Source organism: Vigna unguiculata, chromosome 7 (genome assembly GCF_004118075.2).
Source record: "Vigna unguiculata cultivar IT97K-499-35 chromosome 7, ASM411807v1, whole genome shotgun sequence".
In the NCBI taxonomy this organism is placed as follows: Eukaryota; Viridiplantae; Streptophyta; class Magnoliopsida; order Fabales; family Fabaceae; genus Vigna; species Vigna unguiculata.
The window spans coordinates 12,452,813-12,476,791 of record NC_040285.1 but is presented as its reverse complement, the minus strand read 5'-3'; the positions used below and the strand labels follow the sequence as shown (position 1 = coordinate 12,476,791).

Sequence of the window (23,979 nt, the reverse complement as noted above, 5' to 3'; positions counted from 1 at the left end):
ACATATCTCCTTCAAATGTAATTATACTAATTTAAGGTATATTGATGCAGTTATCTAGTGTCACTAAAATTGTTTGGCTCATTCTAATTCAATTCACCGAGTTTAGAAAGCCATGGACTTCAATCACAACATTAGTTCCTCAATCACTAGGAATGAACCTTTGCTTTAAGTGTTGGACTCTATTCAACTAAAACATTCAAATTTGTTCCAAACATTCAAATGCATTGGGTGATTTGGTTAAACCTTAGGTTTAAGATAATTTTCCAACTCAATCTAACGATTAATTAGTTCATCCAACATTCAAGTACAAACCAAAGCATTAACACTAAACATAAGTATATATATATATATATATATATATATATATATATATATATATATATATATATATAATAATAATAATAATACAAAGAATTAGAAAATGTTACATCCAACATCAATAGAAGGGAGTTTATGGAGTTGCATTTCCTCTCTCGTAGTTCTCTGAAATTGTTATAGTGAAAAAACAAAAGAAAAAATGTAAAATAAAAGTCTAAGAAAGAACCTTTATAAAATAGAACAACACTTTATTTATGTAAAAATGAAATTGATGCTCTACTCCACTATTTAGTGCTCATTTACAACGATTTCCTTATATCCGTGGTTTTCTTATGGCTCAAGCTTCTGCTTTGGTGATCAAATTTGATGTTTCTTCTTCAAAAGGGTTTTATTTGGGTTCCACTCCTCATCTTGATGCTTTTGCTCTTCAGATTTGATCAACTTAAATTCCCCCCTCTTGAAGGTTTGCTCCATGGCTTAGTGCCTATCTCATCACTTAAGCTATGAAGACAAAAGTTTGAATATTTGCCTTTCAGCTCCTGGCATCATTCTTGGTGCAAAATTGCATAATTCTTCTGTTCTGCAAAATGTGTTGCATTTTTATCAAAATTTTATTAAAATCACACTTAACTAATCTCAGTACCAAATTCTACATTTCTAAGATAAAGAGGTATGATTTACTAAAAAATGTATACTAATTCATGCATACTAAATGTTAAAAGAGTGTAATGAAAAGTTCAAACTTATTGGAAGTCATTATTAATGTTTATGGTTTTTAGGCATAGATGCAAGATCCTTTATCACCTTTTATGGGTGACTACCTACTTCATTGTAAGGATTGAAGTCTTAATCGCAATTAATTTTTAAGGTTAAGATAGAGAAACATCCCAGAAAACAAAATAACATTGTGAAAGTAAAAAATGGTGGAGATTATTATGGTGGGTACATAAAAAATGGGCAAGCAACAAGTTCATTAGTGAATTTCAATACCACAAAAAAGGTTTTTTGATGTTTGATATTTTTTACTATTTACATATGTTAAAAATTTGACATCTATAAGTAACCTGAATTTATGTCATAAAAAAATCCTCGACGTAAATTTATGTCGAATATTATTCAACTCGACATAAATTTTTTTGTAGTTTTTTTTTTGAATAATGGGTTTTAGCTTAAAAGAAAAAAATGAAATACAAAAAAATATCAACTGCAATGAGTTTATTCTACATACATGAAACATAAATGACAACAATATGCAAAATAAGAGAGGATCACATTGGAGACATTCATGCATTCTTGTGATTCAGATTCCCAAAAACAATCACAGATATATAGAGCACATACCTCAATGATACAATTAACCCACAAAGATTCTAATGTAATCAAAGCAACCACCACGAAAAAGCCCATAAACAACAAAGGAGACATTTTTTAGTTCTCCTAAAAGAATCATGATTTCAATGTAAACAAAATAGATGTTTAGACAACTACTCTTAATGCAAAACATATATGCAGACGTAAAAACTAATTTTTACTTTTGACACTAAAACAAAAATTTTGACAACTTAATTAAAAAAATGACACTGTGCATTTTTCCTGTCTGATTTCTATAGGTCAAACATAAAAGGTGAGATGTAATAAGCCCTTTTTGTGTTAGTGATTAGTGATTAGCTAAAATATAAAAAAAAAAACATCAAGTTATATTTTTAAGTTGGTCAAGTTGTATCATGGAGAAAGGTAAATGAAGCCTTACATTGTTTTGGATAAGAAAGTTTAACAATTTCAAGAAATTGAAATACATGGTATTTGAATTACTTACAATTGAATTTTCTTCATATCTTAAATAGTTTGATTGGATGGAGTAATTCAAATATCTTGAATTTCAATTTTCCTTTTTTGATAAAGCAAATTAATTGCTCATTTAAGAAAAAAAATTCTATTTTAAAAATATTGGGCTTGACCTTTGAATCGGGCTAATTCAATTCAACTTTTGGTCTGGACCAACTCATCTCAACCTTTAACCCAAGCCAACTCATCTAGACCCTCAGTCATGGTCTACACTACTCACTCTTTGTTTTGGGGTGAATCGGCTCGACCTTTAGTGTCAAAGATGGAGCTACGCCAGTCTAAGTTGAATGGTCAGCTAAGTTGACAAAGGTAGAAGTTGAGCCGAGTCGAATGGAAGCTAGTCGACCTTCACCAAAGGTCGAGACGTTGAGACTAGTCGGCCCTAGTTGAAGGTCGAGAAGAGTTTGTCTTGATTGAAGGTCAAAATAAGTCAGCCTTGGCCAAAGATCAAGACAAAACAAGTATTGAGATGAGTGAGACTAGGATGAAGGTCAAGAAAAGTTGTTGTAAACTAAAACTTACACCAAGTATGTAAGACTTGAGAATTTTAAATAATTAAATAAATAATTATTTAATAAATGCGAGTAGTAGGAGCCTTTATGGCATTTAATGTGGATTGTTATGATGTGGAAAAGTACTAGCTCAAATGGTTGAGAGTACTTGGTTGTGTGAGAGAACTTGGGTTCAAGTCTTATGTATGTCAATTGTATGTTATTTTAATATGTGTATTATTCTAAGGTTATGTTTGAACGTGATTAGTGATAATGTAATCCTAAAATTATAGGAATTATCATGAAACATGAATTGGTTGAATTGGTGGGGCACTTGCTTTGTGATTAAATGGTTGTGGGTTCAAACCTTGCTAAGAACAAATTAAACTTTTCTTTCTAGCCAAATTTTCTTTTGGCATGAAAATGAAAGGGCAGAGAAACCCTAGCTGCAAGAAGGGCAACCTAAGTGGCTGGGAAGGCAACCAATAATGGTCCTTGAATGGCCATTAACACCTAATTCAAAGCCATTTTCGTTTTCCTATCATTAACAAGCATTAAGGCTTAGTTAGCCATTAACACCTAATTCAAAGCCGTTTTCATTTTCTTATCATTAACAAGCATTAAGGCTTGAGAAAGTGAGTTCTAAAAGGGGTCTTTGAGTGAATGTTCAGGACATCGAGTGCGTTTGAGAGGAGCCAAGAATTGGATTGGTGGTGGTGCAAAAAGGGTTCCAATTATTCAAACTGAGCAAGGATTTTCCAGGTTAGGGGAGTTCTTTTATGTGTATGAATACTCTATGATTATTTTTGTATCGTAATGTATGAATATGATGCCCTGCATAATCAAAATCATGTTGTTTTCGCGTTTTTGGAAAAATTCCCAAAAGTCGCCTAGTTGCTTTGAATGTGCCATCAGGTGATGCATGAGTGATGAACCCAATTCTGGATTCTCGAGATGAACCGCCTGGTGGCAAGCGTGAGTCTGTCAGGCGACGTGAGCGTTGCACGTGTTCTTTAATTGGTTTTTAACTCTGTGATTGATTGGATTCCCTGGAATCGTTCATGTATACAATGTGAAATTATGAGATGTGTTATATTATGAATGTTTACCTGTGCGTATGAATCTTGTGGATTTAATGGGAAACATTCGATTATGGTAACATTGTTAGGGTTTGGGGAATGATTCATTGAGTTGATTTTTATAGTGTAATAAGAAAGAAATTGTGATTCTATGATTTTACTAAAAGAGGATGAAGACGGTGAGACTGATGTGGTCTAGTGTTATGTAATTAACTGATGGAAATGCGAATTGGTGGTTTTGGGAAGGTCATTGGCATTAGAAAAATCTGGGTTTTTACCCAGAAAATGATGTGCCGCCTAGTGGCAAGAATGCGCCGCCAAGCGAGAGGTAGTGCAGCAGCGACGTTTGTGGCTTTTGACAGTTGGTGCACGTTTGGGGTTCTGTGTGGGAAAGTGAAAATCCTATCACTAATATTTATCCTAAGGTGAATCAGAGGCTAATAGAGGGGAGTTAAAATAGGATTGAAAGTGAAACATTGGGTTAGATTAGTATATACTAATTGAATGGGGTGTTGGGAACCATTGTGTTGGTAAATGAATCAGTCAGGTATATCTGAGGTATTGAGAATATTTACACCTAAGGGAGGTGATTAAAATTGGTTGCTGGAAGTGAATTCATGAAGAAAGTGAGTGATGGGGAATTTTAAATCATTGGCATGAGCGTACATGAATATACACTTGTGGTTTTAGATTATTGAAATACATATTGCCTTAGTTGAAACCTTAAGCTAAGTTGGGGATAAAGACTTGTCAATAGTTAAGGTAATACATATCGTTGCATTGCTAAGTACATAAAACAGGTTGAGATGCTAAACTAGTAACTAGCACGTTACTGGTATAGCGCCTTGCGACACGAGCAGAGCCGCCAAGCGATAGAAGGGTTAGAGGGGGTTTCTGGACTGAGAGGCGCCTAGCGGCGAGTGGTGACCCGCCAGGCGATAGCCGTGAAATAAGGGCTCTGGAGGGGCCCTGGCGCTTAGCGACAAGGTTGTTCCGCCAGGCAGGTTTGTGCAGTAATTTTGCCTGGCAATGCTTAGGCAGTGTTAGGCGATAAAACTGCAAGTAGTGGCTTACGTGTGTTGCTTGTACACAGTAAATGCGGGACTTGGATTAGGAGATGTTGTGCCATGAACGGGTAGGTTCATGGATGGTGGTGAACACGTGATGATATGAGCGGTGAGGTTCATATCTTGTTACTCTCGTGTGGGGATACAAGCGGGGAGGTTGGTATGTTCCGTGCTCACACTTGAGAGATGCTGCGAGTGGGGAGGTTCGTAAAGCAGGACTACGAGCGGGAAGGTTCGTAGAGGCAAGACCACGAGCGGGCAAGTTCGTGTGAGCATCATAAATCCTGAGTCCATGGTCAACTATTTGTGTGAATTGAAGGTTGAAAATCTTTGGGGTATTAAGGTCTTGGCCAAGAGCTAATTAGAATCAAATAATTGGGTGTATTTTGATATTATTAATTGATGTGTTATTTATTTATGAGCTCACCCTTTCTATTTGTGTTTGGCGATGATCGTGTGAATTATCATATTGGAGCATATGATATTCCAGGTGATGCTATTGATGCATAACGACGGAGAGAGGGCTAGCTTGGGGGACATTGAGCTAGAGATTTTATTGTGTTTTTCTAATATTTTGTTGCTATTTTGGAACTTGTAATAACATTATTACTCTAGTTTCATTTAAATTATGGCATAGTGAATAATACTTCAAATTTTCCCGTGTTTGGGATTAAATGAAATTTTGAAGTTGACGTTCAATTATTAATTATTTATTTTTAATTAAGTAATTTCCAGTAGGAACGTTACAGAGTAGGTCCAGGTCAAAGGCCGAACCTCAGGGTGAGCAAAGTCGACTCGAGCGGGAGATCTAGCCGAGTCAACTCGGTCAAAGGTTGAAACGAGTTGGTCCTGACTGAAGTTCGAAACGAGTCAGATTGGGCTCGAGACGAGTCGGTCCAAACCAAAAGTCGAGACAAGTCAATCCTAATCAAAGTTTAGAATAAATCGGCACGAGCCAAAGGTCGAGTCGTCTAGACCAAAGATCGAAACGAGTCGGCAAAAACTATAATGTACACATTCATCTAATTAATACTAAATTGTTGTTGTTAATATTTTAACCAAAGATGTGTCACCGGAGGCTTTTTTGTATTTAGGGGTTCTTTTAAATTCAAATTTGTAAAAGTGGGTCTGTTGAATTTTTTTTGCAAAATAGGGTCAAGTCGTCATGGTGAATGACATTATAGGTGAAGTCATCCTCCACCATGCCGGTTTCCTTTTTTTTTTCCAAAAAACGAAACCGTGCTTTAAGAAGTCGGTTTCCATTCACTTTAAAAGTGAAGTCGTCCTTGGACATGACGACTTCACCTTTTGTTTTTTTTTAACGTTCAACTTTATGTACATTTTTTAAATATATATTATTTAGTTTTTTTAAAAATATTTGTCTACAGTAAAAATATAAAAAAATAGTTTTAAAAAATCCTAAAATACTTAATCTTTAAATCTTAATACAAAATTAAAAAAATAAAATGATACAAATTAAAAATATTAAAAAGTCCTTCAATAATTATATTTGAATATTTAATTTGTTTAGGTTTATTTTATTTGTGTTTTAGTTAGTCTACTAACTATCAAATAAAAAGTATCATTTAATAAAATACTAAATTTGTAAAATAAAATGGAGAAGGAGGGCGTTTTGATCAAATCGGAAGAAACTGGCGAAAAAATCGCCATTAGATGAAAGGAGGATGTCACTTTGTTTCTCTACTGTAAACAAGTATTTTTAAAAAAACTAAATAATATATATTTAAAAAAATTACATAAACCTGAACATAAAAAAAAAACAAAAAGTGAAGTCGTCATGCCCAAGGACGACTTCACTTTTAAAGTGAATGAAAACCGGCTTCCTAGAGCACAATTTTGCTTTTTGAAAAAAAAAAAAGGAAATCGGCACAGTGGAGGACGACTTCACCTGTAATGTCGTCCTCCACCATGACGACTTGACCCTATTTTGAAAAAAAAAATTCAACAAACCCATTTTTACATATTTGAATTTAAAAGAACCCCTAAATAAAAAAAGTCGTCACCGGATTTTTTTAATTGTAATAAAACTTTTATTCAATTCGTAAATTCGTATATGTTTCTTTTCATATAATTTACACACATATATATAATATTAAATATAATTCACATAATTCTGTTTTGAAAACAACTTGAATTAACTTTTTAAACTAATCTTTATATATATATTATAATTGAAGTATTCTGTCATTTGGGGTAGAGGTAGTCAAGAGTTAGACAATAATATAATTGCAGTTATTTTTGAAATTTTCTAGTGTACAAAACAAAGTGCTCAGAATGTTATAATTAATAATGAAAATGTCTTCGCGATATGGATTTGAATATCTTTGTATTCCAACTAACACATTTTGCTTTATAAAGAAAAGAAAGGAAACATTTTCATTCATTTGCTGATTTTTTAACAAAATCATTTTTATTCTTCCAGCTAGTAGTTCAATGGATGTTAATCATCCCCAAACGGGCAATATGAAAAAATAAATAAATAATAATAAAAAAAGTTAAACCTTATATTCTAAACTTTGATTAATGCCAACAATTGTTCTTCACATTGTGATTATTTTGAGACATATCTTTAAAGCATAAAAGATATCGATCGGTGTATCCCATAAAATAAACAAACATGTACATTAAAGAATCGAAAGAATACATTAGTTAGAAAAACAGAAAAATATCACAAGTAACCAAATACTTAAAACAAAGTGTAGTTATCGTGGTGGTGGTGATGTGAGAAGAATTGATCAGACGAAGGAATCAACTGTGGGTGCTTTATCGCCAAACAATAGCTTCAAGTCATTCTGCAGAGGGGTCAAGTTCAAGTCCAAGCACATAACCCTCCTACTATTCGACCTTTTAAGAACCGGGACCTTTACCAGAGCCTGATTTATTGAAGAAAACCCTTCGTTTAGCGAAATTCTATGCCTTTTCATGTGTCCTCCCAGTGCCTGACCCAGAGAAAATTCTTGACCACAAATGGAGCACTCGTGCTTTTTCCTCTTATTTCCCAATCTCACAATCTTTTCCTCTTCTTTCACCTCTTGTTTCGCCGTTTTGTGGCTGGCCCTGTGCCCACCAAGTGCTTGAAACGAAGAAAACTTACGGTTGCAGGTTCTGCACTCAAATTCCACCGGCCCCAAACGTTTGTGACGTTTGATTTCTCTGGGATGAGAGAGTAGCACTACACAATTTGCCAAATCTACGCTCTCTTCTCTCTGTCTCTTCATTTGCCAAATCTATGAAATAATGAAACGTAATTAACTATGACACAGTGAAATATTTGAAAGAAGGTGTTGAAATTGAGATGTGAATAATGATGGTAAGTTAGGGCATAAAGATTGGTTTTTATAGGCCGTTTGAGACAAAGTCAAGGTCTTTGACTGCTTTAAACAAATAAACCATTTGTTGGAGGCTAATTTTGTCTAAACGAATCCTTCAAACCTGTTGAAACTTAGAAAGTAAAAGTGTTAACGGTTGTTGGCCTATCTGACTTTGTATAATTTTCAACATCAAATAACTTCGTTAAGAACATGTTATTGAATTAAGAGAAAAGTGTTAATGGTCATATTCTACGCATTTTACACACGCTGGTTGAGGAATTATTATAACTGTATGATGAGAAGGTGTGTGCGTGCTGCGCAGTGACAAAGTCGTGTGCGGCGAGCTACTCAACCAAAGAGGAAGTAGTCCTTCTTTGAAACTTGGAATGAAATTCATAAAACAATATTCTTCTGTATTGTGCATTGTGACAACATAAACAAAAACAAATTGAGGTTCAACTGTATATAGTTAACCATCTTTGTGTTCTGTTGATGTTTCTGCATGAGATACTGACTTTGACCAAACATAAAAAATGCTCCCAAGATGGTTCTGTGTTCAAGTGCAGTAACTAAGATCCATGTTGATGGGTTGAAAACCTTGTCCTGGAAATTCATGTATGTGTCAAAGTTTACGGTAAATAGAGATAAAAAAAATAGTATCATATAAGAAAATTTCTATGAAATCATTCTTTTTAAGATTTTGGATTAGATATGATATCAATTTTTCTTCATGAGATTTTTTAAATCTAAACTATCAATTTCGTTCAATTAAATTCATTAATTATAAAAAGTTTAGAGAAAATGTCTCAGAGTAGTGACCAAAATTAAGAATTGACAGAAATAGGAGGATTAAAATTGTATTTCAGTTTCTGATTACTTTCATAAATAATATTTCCATATTTTTTTATATTTACAGAGATGAGTATTTTGGAATATGTTAAATGCAAATTTTATATTTTTCAGTCATTATGCCTCTTGACCTTCTTGGATCAAAAAATTAAACCAACGACGAAATAAATGAAATTGACCAAAACCTCAAGCTACCGGCTTCGTTACCAGATTTTAAATTCGGTATTATATATATCTTTTCTTTTATCTAAAATACAAGTAAAAGGATAAAAAAGCCATAAGATACTATTAGAGCGGCCTTAGAAATCATAATACAATAATACATTGTTACGTACCTTAATAAATTATATTTGGTTTTAACCTTTTTAATCTCGTATACAGTACCACTATTGGTAAAGGAAAATCATGTTTTGTGAATATCTTTCAGAAGAAAGATGATTAATTAGTCACTACATTGACCAATTTATTAATTTATAAACTTAAAATTATTTGGTAATTAAACTAGTTTCAAAAAATTATAATTTGGTTTCTAAATTGGCAACTAAAATAATTTTTATTATGAATTTGATCACTAATATTAATTACCTAAGTTTTGACTACCAAATGAATTGGTCACTAAATTAATCTTTAATTAATTATTTAGAGATCAATCTAGAAACCAATTCCTTTGGTATCCAAAACCTAAGTAGCTAATATTACTGATCAATTTACACTACTAAAATAAAGCATTTTAGCAATCACCTATTTTGGTCGCTAAAAAATTTAAAATCGGCCGCAAATCCTTTAGCGACCGAAATAGCAACAAAAAATATGTAGTTGCGAAAACCTTGGTGGCAAACTTATTAGCGACCGAATTGAAATGTGGTCGCTAAATAGCTACTGAAATTTTGGTCGCTAATTCGTCGCTAAAAGTATCGGTCACCTTTTGCTATAGGAGACCAATTTAGACACAAAAATTGTTGGTGACTAATTCGGTCGCAAGCAACTCTTTTTTTGCTCGCTAACTTGAATAAAAAATTTATTAAATTTAAAAATTTTCAGTCGCTAATTTAGTTGCAGATGGTAACAAAAAATAGAAACATTTAACGACCAATATAATTCGGTGGCTAAATAAGTAACGAAAAAAATATAACTAATATATTACAATGACTACTTTTATGTACATAATTTTATGTGTTTATATACAATATTCTGACTTTATTATAAACAATTTTCTTCTCTTATTATAAATACTTTTAATTTAATTATGCTAAATGACAATCAACTTAAATATATAATGAGTAAATAGTATAAAAATTAAAAGCGTACATATTACATGATTCAACGTAAAAACAATGAAAATAATTTTAAAGAAATAAGTACGTAAGTTTTGAAGTCATCATACAACTAAAATTACAAGTGGTATACATCACTAAACTAGTCTACTTTATTATCTCTTTGATAATGCTACTACTTTGGCTTCAAGAGTCGGAAACCGCTTCAATCCCAATACCTACAATCACTGCCATATTTAAATAAAATCATATATTACTTCTTTCACACCATCAGTAGCCAAAAATAAATAAATTTAACTCAAACATGTAGTTTGGCAATTGATTTTCTCACTACTTCCTGCAGCACCAAATGAACCTGCCACAAATATAGCATATAGCTTAAGTATCAGGATATACCAGTAGTTAGCTAAGTATAATAAGGATTGAAGTTGGTCCAAAGAAACCATAAAAAAAGATGAATAATGAAGCAAATTTCTTCTGATCGAAGCCAATAAAGAGTGTAGAAATTAAAGAATAACATATTTAACACCATCAACAACAAAGCCAAAAACCTAAAAAGGTGGGTATAACAGTATGCAATTGTAGAATTAATTAGTAACTATCAATTGTTTATCACGCAAGTGATGAAAACCATCTTTGATCAATAAAAGCTACACATATATCATGAAGATGAGACAATATTTTCCATGGGAGAAGAAGGCACAATGGCTTAATTAAGAAATTAATTAAGAGCATGAACAAAATGTGTGCATATATTAAAGATATATATATATATATATATATATATATATATATATATATATATATATATATATATATATATATATATCATTGGCCAATGTGTCTTAAGCTACTTGGTAGCCACGAGTTTCCTAAAAAGAAAAGAATTTAAAAACTATAACATATATTTGACATAAGACCAAAAATAATGTGGGATTTACTATTTGAAAATTATTTATTATTGTAACCAATAGTTCTTTAACTAATATATTTGTTTATTCCTCTTATGGCCACATATTTGTACCTCTGTTGCTAAAACTAAAATATTTTCATGGGTTGTTATGGCTAAAACTAAAATATTTTCATGGATTGTTATGGCTAAAACTAAATTTAATTTGTTCCTAGTCAGGATGCTTCTTCTTACTTGCATCATATTAATTATGCATCATCCACCACACGTGAATGAAGGAGGAGATGCAGTAAAACCTCAACTTTTGTGATGATAAAGTTTGCACATAAAACCTCAACTTTTGTACCACTCTAGCTACTACCTTCTCAAATCTTATATTCAAAAACGTATATAAACATGTCATTCATTACCTTATTAAATTATTATATAAACAATTTCAAATTAATGATACATGTTCCTCTATTTTCCCAGTCCTAACAGTGCATTTGAACATTATGTATCAACCTAACACACTAACAAAAATTCTTCATTGCAGTCAACACATTATCTCCAAACTAATAAAATAACATATTGAACTGTAAACAAAAAAAAAAATCTTTAGACAGGAAACAGAGGAAATGAACTTCTTGAAAGTCCAAGAGCTTAATATGGGAGAATGAGCCTATGTAAACAACGAAATTAGTTCCTATAATTTAACCATCTTTTCCACACCCATACTCTTATGCCTTACAAGACAAAAAAGAAGAAAAAGCTCTATTTCAATATTTTTCTGGATCCCAAGTGAACAAGTTCCAGCAAGAAGCAGAAGGAAAAATATTATCTTTTGCGACCAAACATATTTGGTCACTAATTATCATATTAGGCATATTTCAGTGACCAACAAAATTTTCGGTAGCTAACACAATATTAATTCGGTCGCTAATTCAGTGGCTAAAGTATTACATTAAGCGACTAAAATTTTTCGGTCGCTAACTACCTTATTAAGCATATTGTAGCAACCAATAAATTTTTGGTAGCTAACACAATATTATTCCGGTCGCTAATACGATGAAACATTATCTTTTGCGACCAAACATTTTCAGTCGCTAATTACCATATTAAGCATATCTTAGCGACCATTAAATTTTCGGTAGCTAAAACAATATTATTTCGGTCGCTATTTTAGTCCCTATAGCAATAAATAGTGATATACACTAATTCAGTCGCTATTTCGGTCACTAATTTGCGATTACTACTATTCGGTGGCTATTTCAGTTATAATTTGCGACCAAATTATTTCGGTCGCTAATTTCGGTTGCTAAATTGTATTTTTTTAGTAGTGTTAGAGACCAAATTATAATATAAAATATTAATCAAGACAGGTTCCAATAAATTATACAAACATGATCAATCCTGCAGATGATGCCAAAACACTCAAGAAAACCCGAGCCTGACTTTACACTATTTCAAAAGATTTACAAAATCACACAAGAATCACAGCAGCACAACAAGACACGTCTTACAGACTTGGAAAACTACCAGGCACACACACAAAGCTTGAGAAAGATCAAACCTCAGTGGTAGCACAATCTTGCCTACCACAAACACCTTCTCCATGCTTCAAACACCAAGCAAAATGCTCTAAGAATTTATCCAAGATCAATCTTCACCAGCTGCAATATGTATGATCACTAAAGAGAGAGAATTCTCAGGTTTCCAGAATGATTTCACGCTCAAAATTGGTCTTCTTACCTCTCTTTTTGAAAAATACAGCCCTTATAGTCAAACTGTTATGAAATTCAACAGGTTGATTTTCAAATCAATCAATTGATTTCACTAAACTTAAGTGAAATCAGTCGATTAAAAAATAAATCAACTGATTGAATAAGTCACAATTTAAGATTACTACAACTAATCTTTTAACCTGTTAAAAATTTATTCAACAGATTAAAAGACATTTTTTAACCTGTTGAAAAATATTCCAATAAATTAAAAGACAATAAATACTCTATACATCTAATAAATGCTAAATGCTCTACAAAGTGAATTACAATCTTCAAGCTTGTTTTCCTAATGATTGATCCATATGGAATGCATGCATATAAGGCTTGATCAACTTGAGTAACTTGAATGCAATGGCTTCAAGTTACTTCAACAAAGCCTCATCAAATCTTCAAGTAACACACCATCCAGGCTTCGCATGTCAACAAAGGTCTCTAAAAAATGTGTCTCAAATGTCTCACAAAAGCCCAAAAAGGTGCTAAAGACCAAGTGGTACAAAGGTACATTTCCTTTATGTTTTCCTCTCTTCTCCACCTAGGTGTCTAGTCACCTCTACTTTCCACCTTTCGTGCACCACATCATCCATCATACTTAAACTTAATTAAACCTACAAAACACATAAACATGGATTAGCATATTGACTTAGGTTAAGTCAACTCTAGTCAACAAGTCAAACCTAGTTAAAGGTCAATAAGTCAACTAAGTTCAGTAAACTTTAGAAAATTTAAACATAATCAAAGCTAAGACAATGAAAGAGATTAGGAAACTCTCATGTGCATTAGCTTGCCTTTTGTAATTGAGCTTAAGTTAGAGCTTAGTTTGGACCCAAATTAGCTTTAAAGGTTATATTAGACCTATAATATAAGACCCATTTTTTCTACTCTTAATGTTTAAGGGCTTGGCCTTATCGGTTAGGCCTAATGCCAGCCCATAGGGTGCTCCAAAACCCTTTTCCAGCCCTAATCCCTCTCATTCTGCCCTCATTTCGCAAGACAACCCTTTTTCCTCACTCACTTTTCTCTCTTTTCAGAGCTCTACTAGAGTTTGGCTTTGTTCTTCATCAAGCTAGTTGAACTCCATTTCTATTCCACGTAAGTTGGCCTTCAACCCATATATTCTCTTCTCTAGCTTTACTTTCGTGTTTCCAACTAGGTTCATCATAGTAACCCCGTTTTGGTTCTGGTGTTGTATTTTTAGCCCACAAAGTTGTTCCCGGAGCTGTAGTGCTCACTGTTTGGTGTTTATCGTTGTCTACTAGCCTCTGTTCATGTAAGGGAAGCTAGGGTTTCATTGTTTTTAAGTTACCTTTGCATGCTTAGTCTGTTTTACGTTATGGATGCTTGATTCATGTTGTTTATTGTGTGAAAATACATTGCTTGTGTTGTGGGTGTGATTCGAATATGGCATTCGCACAAGGGAGAACTGGTGGGATCTGCTGAACTTGCCCAGGAGAGCGTGTGGCCACTCAAACGTAAAGCTCTCGCTTAAGCCAAGGGCTCTCGCCTGAGCGAGAACAGCTGCAACCCATCCCTCTCTCTGTTTCGAGGGCTTGCCTAAGCGAAGGCCACTCGCCTGAGTGAGAGTAGTCTCTCCTGAGCGAGATGGGCTAGCTTGAGCGAGACCTCGACACGCCCCCTATGTGCAATGTTGCCCAAGGGAGAGTTGATAGCTTGAGTGAGGGATTCCTCTCGTCTGAGCGAAAGCTCTTTAGCCTGAACGAGATTGACAGAGTTGATTGTATTTATGGATGTTTCACATGATTGGATGATTTGTGCTTTAAACAATTTCAAGTATGATGCCATGTATGTTCTATGTGATATATTGGGATTTGAATTGATGATTTGGGTATGATTATGCATATGAAACATGATTGGATGAATTGGTTGAATATGGGCATGAGATTGGTATGCATGATAAATCTATGGTTGATTGGTAAAGCATGGCTATGGTATGAGTTGGACATAATTCCATGAACCTTTTTGGTAAGATTCATGGTGGTGCCTCATGTAATGGACATAATTCCATGATCCTCTTGGTGAGAGCTCATGGTGGTGTCTCATGTAATGGGCGTAATTTCATGACCCTCTTGGTGAGAAATCATGGTGGTGCCTCAAGTAATGGGTAATTTCATGAACCTCTTAGTAAGGTTTCGTGGTGGTGCCTCAATATACAATTAAGTAAGGATTCAAGTAAGGATTGCATCATAAAGCTCTAAAGAGTCAGTTAGTCTCACGTAGAGCTTTCTGACTCAAGTGATGAGAGTAGCAGGAGGCCCTAGTCTTTGGCAGGATAATGACCTTAGATGTTTGAAGGCTAACCTTGTGCGTGGTAGGGTGAAACCCATTGGCAATGGCTCTACAAAGCAGTAGAGGCCACCACAAGTGCAAGCATCCAGTGAATCCGACTAATTATATGTATTCAGATAATTGAGTCTTAGAGTCTTGCTTATTTGCTATCACATGTTTGGTTGATTCATGTATTCTTGACTTTTACATTGCATGCTCAATTGTATGATAAAACCTTTTTACCCTAGCTTACCCTTTCTATTTGCTTGTGTGTTTTGTGTGTGGTTTTCTCCTTTTGCGATGATCATCAATTTATTGATGTAAGCAGATGCGGGAACCCCTAGTGGTCATAAGGGTGATGGAAACTCCACAACGTAACTAATCTTGGGTTGGATTCCCTTGCTCCGAGTATTTCTTTAAGGCATTGTGGCCTATGTACTATCTTGCTTTATGAGCACGTATTTTTGGATAGTTGTCAAACTTTTGTTCTTATTCTGTTCATGCCATCTTTGTGTGCCTTAGATACCTTTTCTAAGTATACTTTTGGATTATTGTAACAGTGGATACAAATATACTTCATTGTGTGGTCTTTATATAATATTCTATGTGATGTTTCATTTAATTAAGTTCATTTATTAAATGAGATGTTACATATAACTACAAGAACTTTAAGTTATTGACAAAATTTTACTAATATTAAAAATTCCTTGGTAAATTTTGTTTTATCGACGAATTGTGAAATTTTAATCACCGACATAAATACTCATTGATAATAAATCCGTTGATAATAAATACCCTTTAGTAATGTATTTGTGAATAAAATTCGACGATAATTTAGAATTTTATTATGTTTTCGTTAGTAAATTACATTATTAAGATGGGTACCAAAGTTTTCATTTTAGGTTTTGACCATTTTTGTGGTAATAAAATTGTAGTTAAATTCGTTAATAATTGAATTTTTTTAGAATCCATCAATAATTGAATATTTAACAATTCATTAGTAATTAAATTTTTTTAAAAAACTGCTAGTAAAATGGGTATTCATTTTTCAGTAAAATTAGACAAAATATTTGGTATAAATTAATTGGTGGTGGGTGAAAGTAGAAAAAAAGGAGGAGAGGGAGGAATAGGAATCAGAGGTGGTGACGATAGGAGCAGTGCACACGAAGGCTATAGTGACCGAGGCCATAGTAGCAATAATGGATTAGGAGAAGGAGGAGTCGAAGGTTGTGACGATGAAGGCAGTATCAGCAATAGTAATAAAGTAGAGAAGGAGGAAGAACCAAATCACAATATTTATCTTTGTCCTGTAAATATTAATGGATATTTTCTGAGAGATAATTATATAAAGACTTTGACAGTTAGTTATATGATCGAGAAATTTTAATCATAGGTGATGCTCTATAATTTATGATTGGTCTCTTTACTTTTTTGTTTGTGCATGTTTTGTTCTAGTTTTTCTAATTTAATTTTCTATTCTTTAATGTTCTTGCACTTTCATTGCAATTTAAGATTCTAACACTTTAATATTCTAGCATTTTAATGTATTTGATTTCTTGATTTCAATATCGATTTGTGTTTTTTTTTTCAAACCTAAATTCCCAAATTAATTTGTAAAAAATTAATATTAAAGATTGAACACAATTTTATCTGTTTTTTTTTATCGATCTATGTTATGTTCTGCAAATTTTAAAGAAACTTAATTCTTTTTTAAAATCACTCACCATATTTGTGGAGAATTAAGGATTTACCATAAGTTCTGCAAGTTTGCAAAATGATGCACATTTACCAGAGAAAATCTACTCAAAGAGGGTCCAATTGGGCAGAAATGTGTGTTATTTGTGGGTTACATCAAGAAACAACTAGTCACTTATTTCTTTTAGTTGTAAAGTAACTCAAAGTGTTGAAATTTGTCTGGAATTGGGTGGGGTGGAATCGATCAACAGTAATCAACAATAACTTTATCATATATTATATTACATCATCTAAGTCAAATTAAATTAAAAGCAAATTACACCAACACAATTAAACCGATAATAACTTAAATATATATTTATTTGTATATATATTTCTTAACTTCTCTTGACCTTAACGCATAACTAAGTACGATTGTTACTGTAATAATATGATATGACCATTAGAGAACTAAGAATCACGATTTGAAGATATTTTTAATACACTTGCACGCGTTACAGTGACACTAGTTGTCTAATGCAACTCGCTTTTTAAAGAATAGGAAGAAGGCATCGTTTTACATAAAGAATTGAAAGAATATGATGAATGGTGTGAAGGGAAAGGGGAAAAAGAAAGACTAATGAGAATTAAGTTTAGGTGACAGTTTTGTGAAGAAGAAGAAGTTGAAGTGATTCTGGAGAGGAGTTAAGTTGAGGTCGAAGCAGAAAGGCTTAGCATTAGACGATCTTTTCATGACAGAAACTTTGGCAACAACCTGGTTTATAGCTCTGCGTCTTCTCATGTGAGTTTTGGGATCACTCCGTGTTCGTTTCAGATGTTTCTCTTTCTCTTCAACAACTTTCACTTTCTTGTGGCCACCCAGGGCTTGAAATGAAGAGAACTTGCGGTTGCACGTTCTGCACTCAAATGCTTCTTCTGGGAATGTGGCGGAAACAGTTTTATCTGTCATGGTTAAACAGTTTGTGATGTCCCAGCTTTCTAGTGTTGCTCCTTCACTTTCTCTCTGTCTCTTCATGGCTCTTTAAGTAGTTACAGGAAAATATTCTTTGAGATTGTGAAGTTGTTGTGTTGTGAATTTTGAAATTGGTTTATATATATAGAGAGAGAGAAGAGTATAGGACTTTGACTTTGATAAGTATAGGATTTTGGGTGCACGCGGTGGTGTTCGGTTGAGGTGCACAAACACGTAAGCGATGCCAAAGCCAAAGTAATGAGATAGTATAACTAGGAACCAACCTAGAAAGTGGGGCCACTAAGATTCTATGTTCCTTGAAACTTCGAATTGGTACGGAAAAAGGGAATATTGTTGTTGTGGAAAACATGGCAGCAATAGGAAGAAAAGAGTAGGCAAGTTCATAAGAAGGTTGGTTTATGGATCGGGAGGTGTAAAGTAAATTTAAAAGATTTTTATTTATTTATTAATAGACTAAATATAAAATATGTTACAATTATTTTTAGATTAATTTTTAAAAAAAATTTAAAATAAAATTATCTATTAAATTTATATAATTAATTTTATTTAATATTTTTTACTTATAATAAAATTTATTTAATTTTTGTTGAGACATTATTTATAATTAATATTTTTAAATAAAAATTATGATTTATTTAAAATATTGTTTAATTTATAAAATAACATTTTTAATACTAATAAAAATTAGATTTATTTGCTTATTCTCGGTTACTTAGTTTAGTATTATGAGAACGAAGAAGTTTTGTTTTTGTCTGTGTTGAAGATAAATGTGGTGCGTTGACATTTTGACAATGGATGATGATGCATAGGTCATTCATTCCATCTTGGTTGGCTCAGTATTAAACAAAAAGTTAATCATCAGAGTAACTAAAAACAAACCATGATATGACTTCAAATCGGGATTCAACTCTTTGACTAATAATATCTCTGATTCAATTTTTGAAGACATAAATATGTTTCTTTTAATTACTTTCAAAAATTTATGTTATTTTTAAATTAAATTATAGAGAATTATGTAAATTATCTTTTTCATTAAACGTTACGTCAAATATCCTTTATACGATAAAAAATCTTTTATAACAATAATATTATTCTTGTATGGAACCGAATTATTATAGAACACTTCGCTCTTCTCGTTCCACAAGATTTTTGCTGCTCCTAGAACTCCTCCACTTGGACACGTAGGAGGTAGTTACCTGCAAGTACTCCGATGCTAAAGTCAAAGTTAATAACTAAGAAATGAGCATGCAATGATATCAGATAATAGTGGAATAATTCTTAGATACCTTTTACCTGTCCTGTAATCCCTATTATATGCTTGATTTCCTTCAGTAATGTCTAGATCTTCTCCATAAGTACTCGTAAATACCTTATCATAACTTTCATAATGTCTTAAACAATAATCATTGCAAGCTTTAACTACGTGATTCCTATCATAACTCCACATGGTCGAAACGTACTCAACCCATTGATAAATGGTGATATTGGCCATGATGTGTTTAGCCATCCTGGGCTAAGAACTCACCCTATACACTAGCCCCCTCAGGCTCGTAGTTGAATGAAGTGTAAACAAGAGTCTTGATCAATATAAGATAGGAGGTCGAGATGTAGGCCAACATGGTTGTCCTTGCTGTATTGGTTCGCCTAAGCCGAGAACGTGGTGGTCCTTGCAACGTTCCTACTCCTTTGGTCAAAATGTGTTGGGAACGTAGCATGCCTTGTCGTATTAGAACCATATGGGTCGTGGTGTATTGGTAATGTGGCATGCCTTGTAGTATCAGGACCCCTTGAGCCAAGATGTGTTGGGAAAGATTGAACCCCACTAAGTTAAAACATGAAGCTTGACTATCCCAACTTTGCAGGTCGTGTCGTGTTGGAACTAGGGAGTACATCCCTCTTAATTCGGTGAGGATTCTTGCAGACCACTTTGCGTTGGGAAACCAAATGTGTGTTAATGTTGGTGTGATCGAGGTCGTACCCAACCAAATAAAACAATGTAAATGCAGTACTCAGGAGTTAACCCAAGGTCATCTCCTACTAACCATTATTTTCAGTCAAAGGTTCCATGTTGCAGTTCAACATAAGGGGGGGGGTTGGTTTGGCAGATTCAATTTTAAACACAAAATTAACAAAATGTAATTGCAAAGCTTAATTAAACAGATTTCAAAACATATTGATTCCTTGATTCAACTAAATTTCACCAATCACAGATTACACAATTAATTGTTCTATCCAACTTGCTCCCATGAAACCCCAAATTAATCAACTAAGCAATAATTAACACGAGTTACATATGCCATTAAGCCAAGCATACTTCAAGCAATTAACACCCACAAATTAAGCATACTATGAACGACCCACACTCATTAAGCATGATTATAAGTCGCTTTAGGTGCAGAAAAACGAAATTAAGATTAAGCATGTAAGATCCGTGAAAATTAAATAATTAAATAAATAATTAATTAATAAATGCGGGTAGTGGGAGCCTTTAAGGAATTAATTATTGATTTATATGATGTGGAAAAATACTAGCTTAATTGGTTGAGAGTACTTTAATTGTGTTAGAGGACTTGGGTTCAAGTCCTACATATGTCAATTGTGTGTTATTTAATTTATTATTATTTTTAATAATATGCTTGATCATGTTGAGTGATAATATAATCATAGAATTATATTAAATATCACGAAAACATGGGGTGCAGCCAAAAATGTCTTTGTTCAAAAATAGATAATCCAATTGAAAAAAAAGGGTGTAAACATGAGAATTGAGGGTGCTTAGTATTTCTATTTTGGGACTTAATTAATGAATTAAAATATTCATTATTTACACTCTTAAGGACCTAAATTAAATTATTATTGCATTATTAAACTCAAGAATATCCAATAATGTAATATGCAGCTAAATACAATTTTTAAGTGCGAAAATAATATTAAATTCCCAAAATTTAATTATTGAATAAGAGCTAGGCGATTTTACTGTAGCAGTATTGGTGTGATTGTGTGATTGTGTGATATATATATAACTGTGCAATATTATATATATATGGGTAATTTGTTAGCTCACCCTATCTGCTTGTGTTTGGCGATGATCGTGTATGCGATACACGGGAGCAGATGTTATTGCAGGTGGATCTGGTGAGGCCTAGAGACGGAGCGGGGCTAGTTTTGGGAGAAGATTTTATCAGAACTTTTATGAAGTTTTTTTTATGCTTTCAAATAAATTGTAATTATGAATATTCCGGACTTTTGGATAATTACAACCTTATTTATACTTATGAATTTTGGTTTATTGTGAAAGTAATAAAAGTTTTTTAATTTTCCCGCGTTTTGGGAATATCAGTTATAATAAATGAAGTTTTATTATTTACTTCATTATTTTATTATTTAAATTTGTAATATTCGGTCGGGATGTTACAAAGCATCCATCAATTTCGTATTTTTACCATGAAAATGCACCTTGAAAAAGGGCAAACCAGAACAAAATTTCAAAACGAACAACAACCTCATGGTTTTATTTCAATTTTGTCAAGGAATCAATACCAAAAGCTTAGCTAGACATGAAATTCGAAAAAAAAAAATCAAACAGAAACAAAATTGCATTAAAAGAGTAGGGAAAGAGTGAACAAACACGAATTTTTATTGAAGGGGACGAAAACCCTAAGTTGGGTGGTGCTCCAATGGTCTTAAATCATCAAAAACGAAAAACCCTAAGTGGGTGCTGCACTTAGAAATCAAATACTAAATGGGGAAAAAGAGAGTGTGCTTTACACTAAGGAAACCCTCGAAAAACGTGGTCACATCACCACAGTTACCTATAATTAAAAAATTGTCATTCTACCACTCAGAATTACAAAAATGCCACTATTGGTTGAAAAATGGTGGTCTGGTGACATGGGCATGCTAAATGACATGGCGCAAACATTGCAATGATGGGGAAACTCTCTCTTCATCTTAAGATTAATGTCCAAGCTCCAAAAATTGCTCCATAAAATACCTAAAAACAATTAGAAACAAAAATTAGACCAATTACTCAAAATTCGAAATAATTGCCCAATGAAGCCCAATTGAGGAAAATGCACTAATAAAAGACAATTAAGTACTAAACAACCTTCGAGATGGGCACAAAATGGCAATGGAATAAGGGAAAATATTGCTCATCATGGTGCATTAATGACCTTGAGGTATTGGGAAGCCATTTGCGTCTTAATACTGATGCATTAACAACCATGCATTAATGACGTATTGGGAAGCCACCTACGTCTTAATGTTGATGCATTAATGACCTTGCTGGATTGGGAAGCCAATGTTTCTTAATGTTGATGAATTAATGACCATGCATTAATGATCATGACGCATGAGGAAGCCACATGCGTGTGTGGAATGCATGAAGACCATTACACATGCATGTTTCTTGTGCCAATATGTGTTCTACCTCATCATGCCAAGAAGTGCACGTCCTCCATAGGCCGAGGAATACCCAACCACCCTAGGCCGAGTAGTACAAGTTTGTTGGTTTCCATGAAGAGAGATACTTGAAGGACGTTGCATAAGGAGGCGCGCCAATGAAGAGTCACCCATTGTGGTTCGTTAGATATGCTAGATGTAACGGTGGGGGATGCTTGGCAGAAATGTCCTTGAGGGCGGGGTTACTTGGTATGAATAGGGGTGGGGACCAAATTTTTCCCCACCACTTAGCCGTGACTTGTGAGGGTTAGCGTTAAAGAGAGTTGTTGTCGTGCACTATTAGGTATGTCATTCTCTTCCTCGTCTTATACTTCTTCTAGTAAGTCTAAGGATTGTTGTAGCAGTAGGGATGATGCCTTGTTATGCTTACCTTATTCTAGTAGTATTGATAATGTTCGAAGTGATAGTACAAGGAGGTGTCGACACTACCTCGCACCCGATACGATTAGGTTGACTTGCGAGTTAGATCACAGATGTCCATGTTTAGGTAGGCTTCCTCTATAGCTTTATTAGCCCTTAAAGTAGAGATGATAGCTACCACAATAAAAGATTATATTGTAAGTACAAAGAGAGTACATCCTGGGGAACGTGTGTGCCTCGGCCAAGAGGGTTACCCTATGATTTTTTCTACTTGTACCCGGCTTTGGTGTTTGAGTTGCACATATGCTTCCCCTTTGATGAATTCACTATGCGAGTCCTTAGAGTACTAAATGTTGCCCCAAAACAATTGCATCTGAATAGTTGGGCTTCCTTACAAGGGTTTAGATTAATATGCCGAGTATTCCATTTGAAAGCCACTCCACAAATCTTTTTGCATTAATATTGTAATCGGCCAGGTATTGTGATAAGTTGGTTGTCGTTGATAAGCCAAACCCACTAATGTATATTGATGTCATATATCCAATCCTTCAAATAGTTCAAGTATGGGTTCTTCAAGGTGGCAATAATGCCAGTAGGAGTTAAACACTTTTACTTTGATAACAGGAAACCTAAATTTCCTTTGTATAGGAGTCCAAATCACACTAAGTACCATGTTTGACTGAGAACATGTATGATTCTCGAAGATAGATATGTGCTTTCTTATTTGGATCGATTATCTAAAAAGCTTCTCGTAAGTAAAATTGTTGGGGTGTTTGGGTCTTGTCACCATGAGAAACTCTATTTGGTATGTATTTCTTGATCTTGGTATATTTGGTATTATTATTGTAAATATAAATAGTTTTTTATAAATTTTAATATAAATAATTTTAATTTATTTTGTACGTAATTGATTAATTAAATCAAACATGATTAATAATAAATAAATGAATCAAATAAAAAGATTAAATTTAAAGATAGAGTTATTTAAAGAGTAAAATAGATAAAATAATTATTTTAATAAAAAATTAATTTAAAAGATAAGATTTAAAAGTAAATATAAAAAGAAGAATCTTTATTTATATATATATATATATATATATATGATATAAATAATAATAAAATAGATATACAATTTAGTTTAAAGTATAAAAAAAATACATTTAATTTTTTTAAATATCAAAGTTACTTCGAATCGTAAAAATGTGTGAGAACAGGAACTTTGAAATAATTATATATATATATATATATATATATATATATATATATATATATATAT

General features: G+C 33.2%; 2 protein-coding genes across 2 annotated transcripts; both read right to left on the bottom strand.

The window, feature by feature from the left end:
* Positions 1-7,429: 7,429 nt before the first annotated feature.
* LOC114192521 (zinc finger protein ZAT11-like) lies at positions 7,430-8,138 on the bottom strand. The gene has a single exon (XM_028082268.1). The coding sequence runs from the start codon at positions 8,037-8,039 to the stop codon at positions 7,557-7,559; it is 483 nt and encodes a 160-aa protein (XP_027938069.1). The 5' UTR covers positions 8,040-8,138; the 3' UTR covers positions 7,430-7,556.
* A 9,199-nt stretch (positions 8,139-17,337) lies between these two features.
* LOC114190724 (zinc finger protein ZAT11-like) lies at positions 17,338-17,990 on the bottom strand. Its single transcript, XM_028079711.1, has one exon. It carries the CDS (start codon positions 17,919-17,921, stop codon positions 17,523-17,525), a length of 399 nt encoding a protein of 132 aa, XP_027935512.1. The 5' UTR covers positions 17,922-17,990; the 3' UTR covers positions 17,338-17,522.
* Positions 17,991-23,979: the final 5,989 nt, after the last annotated feature.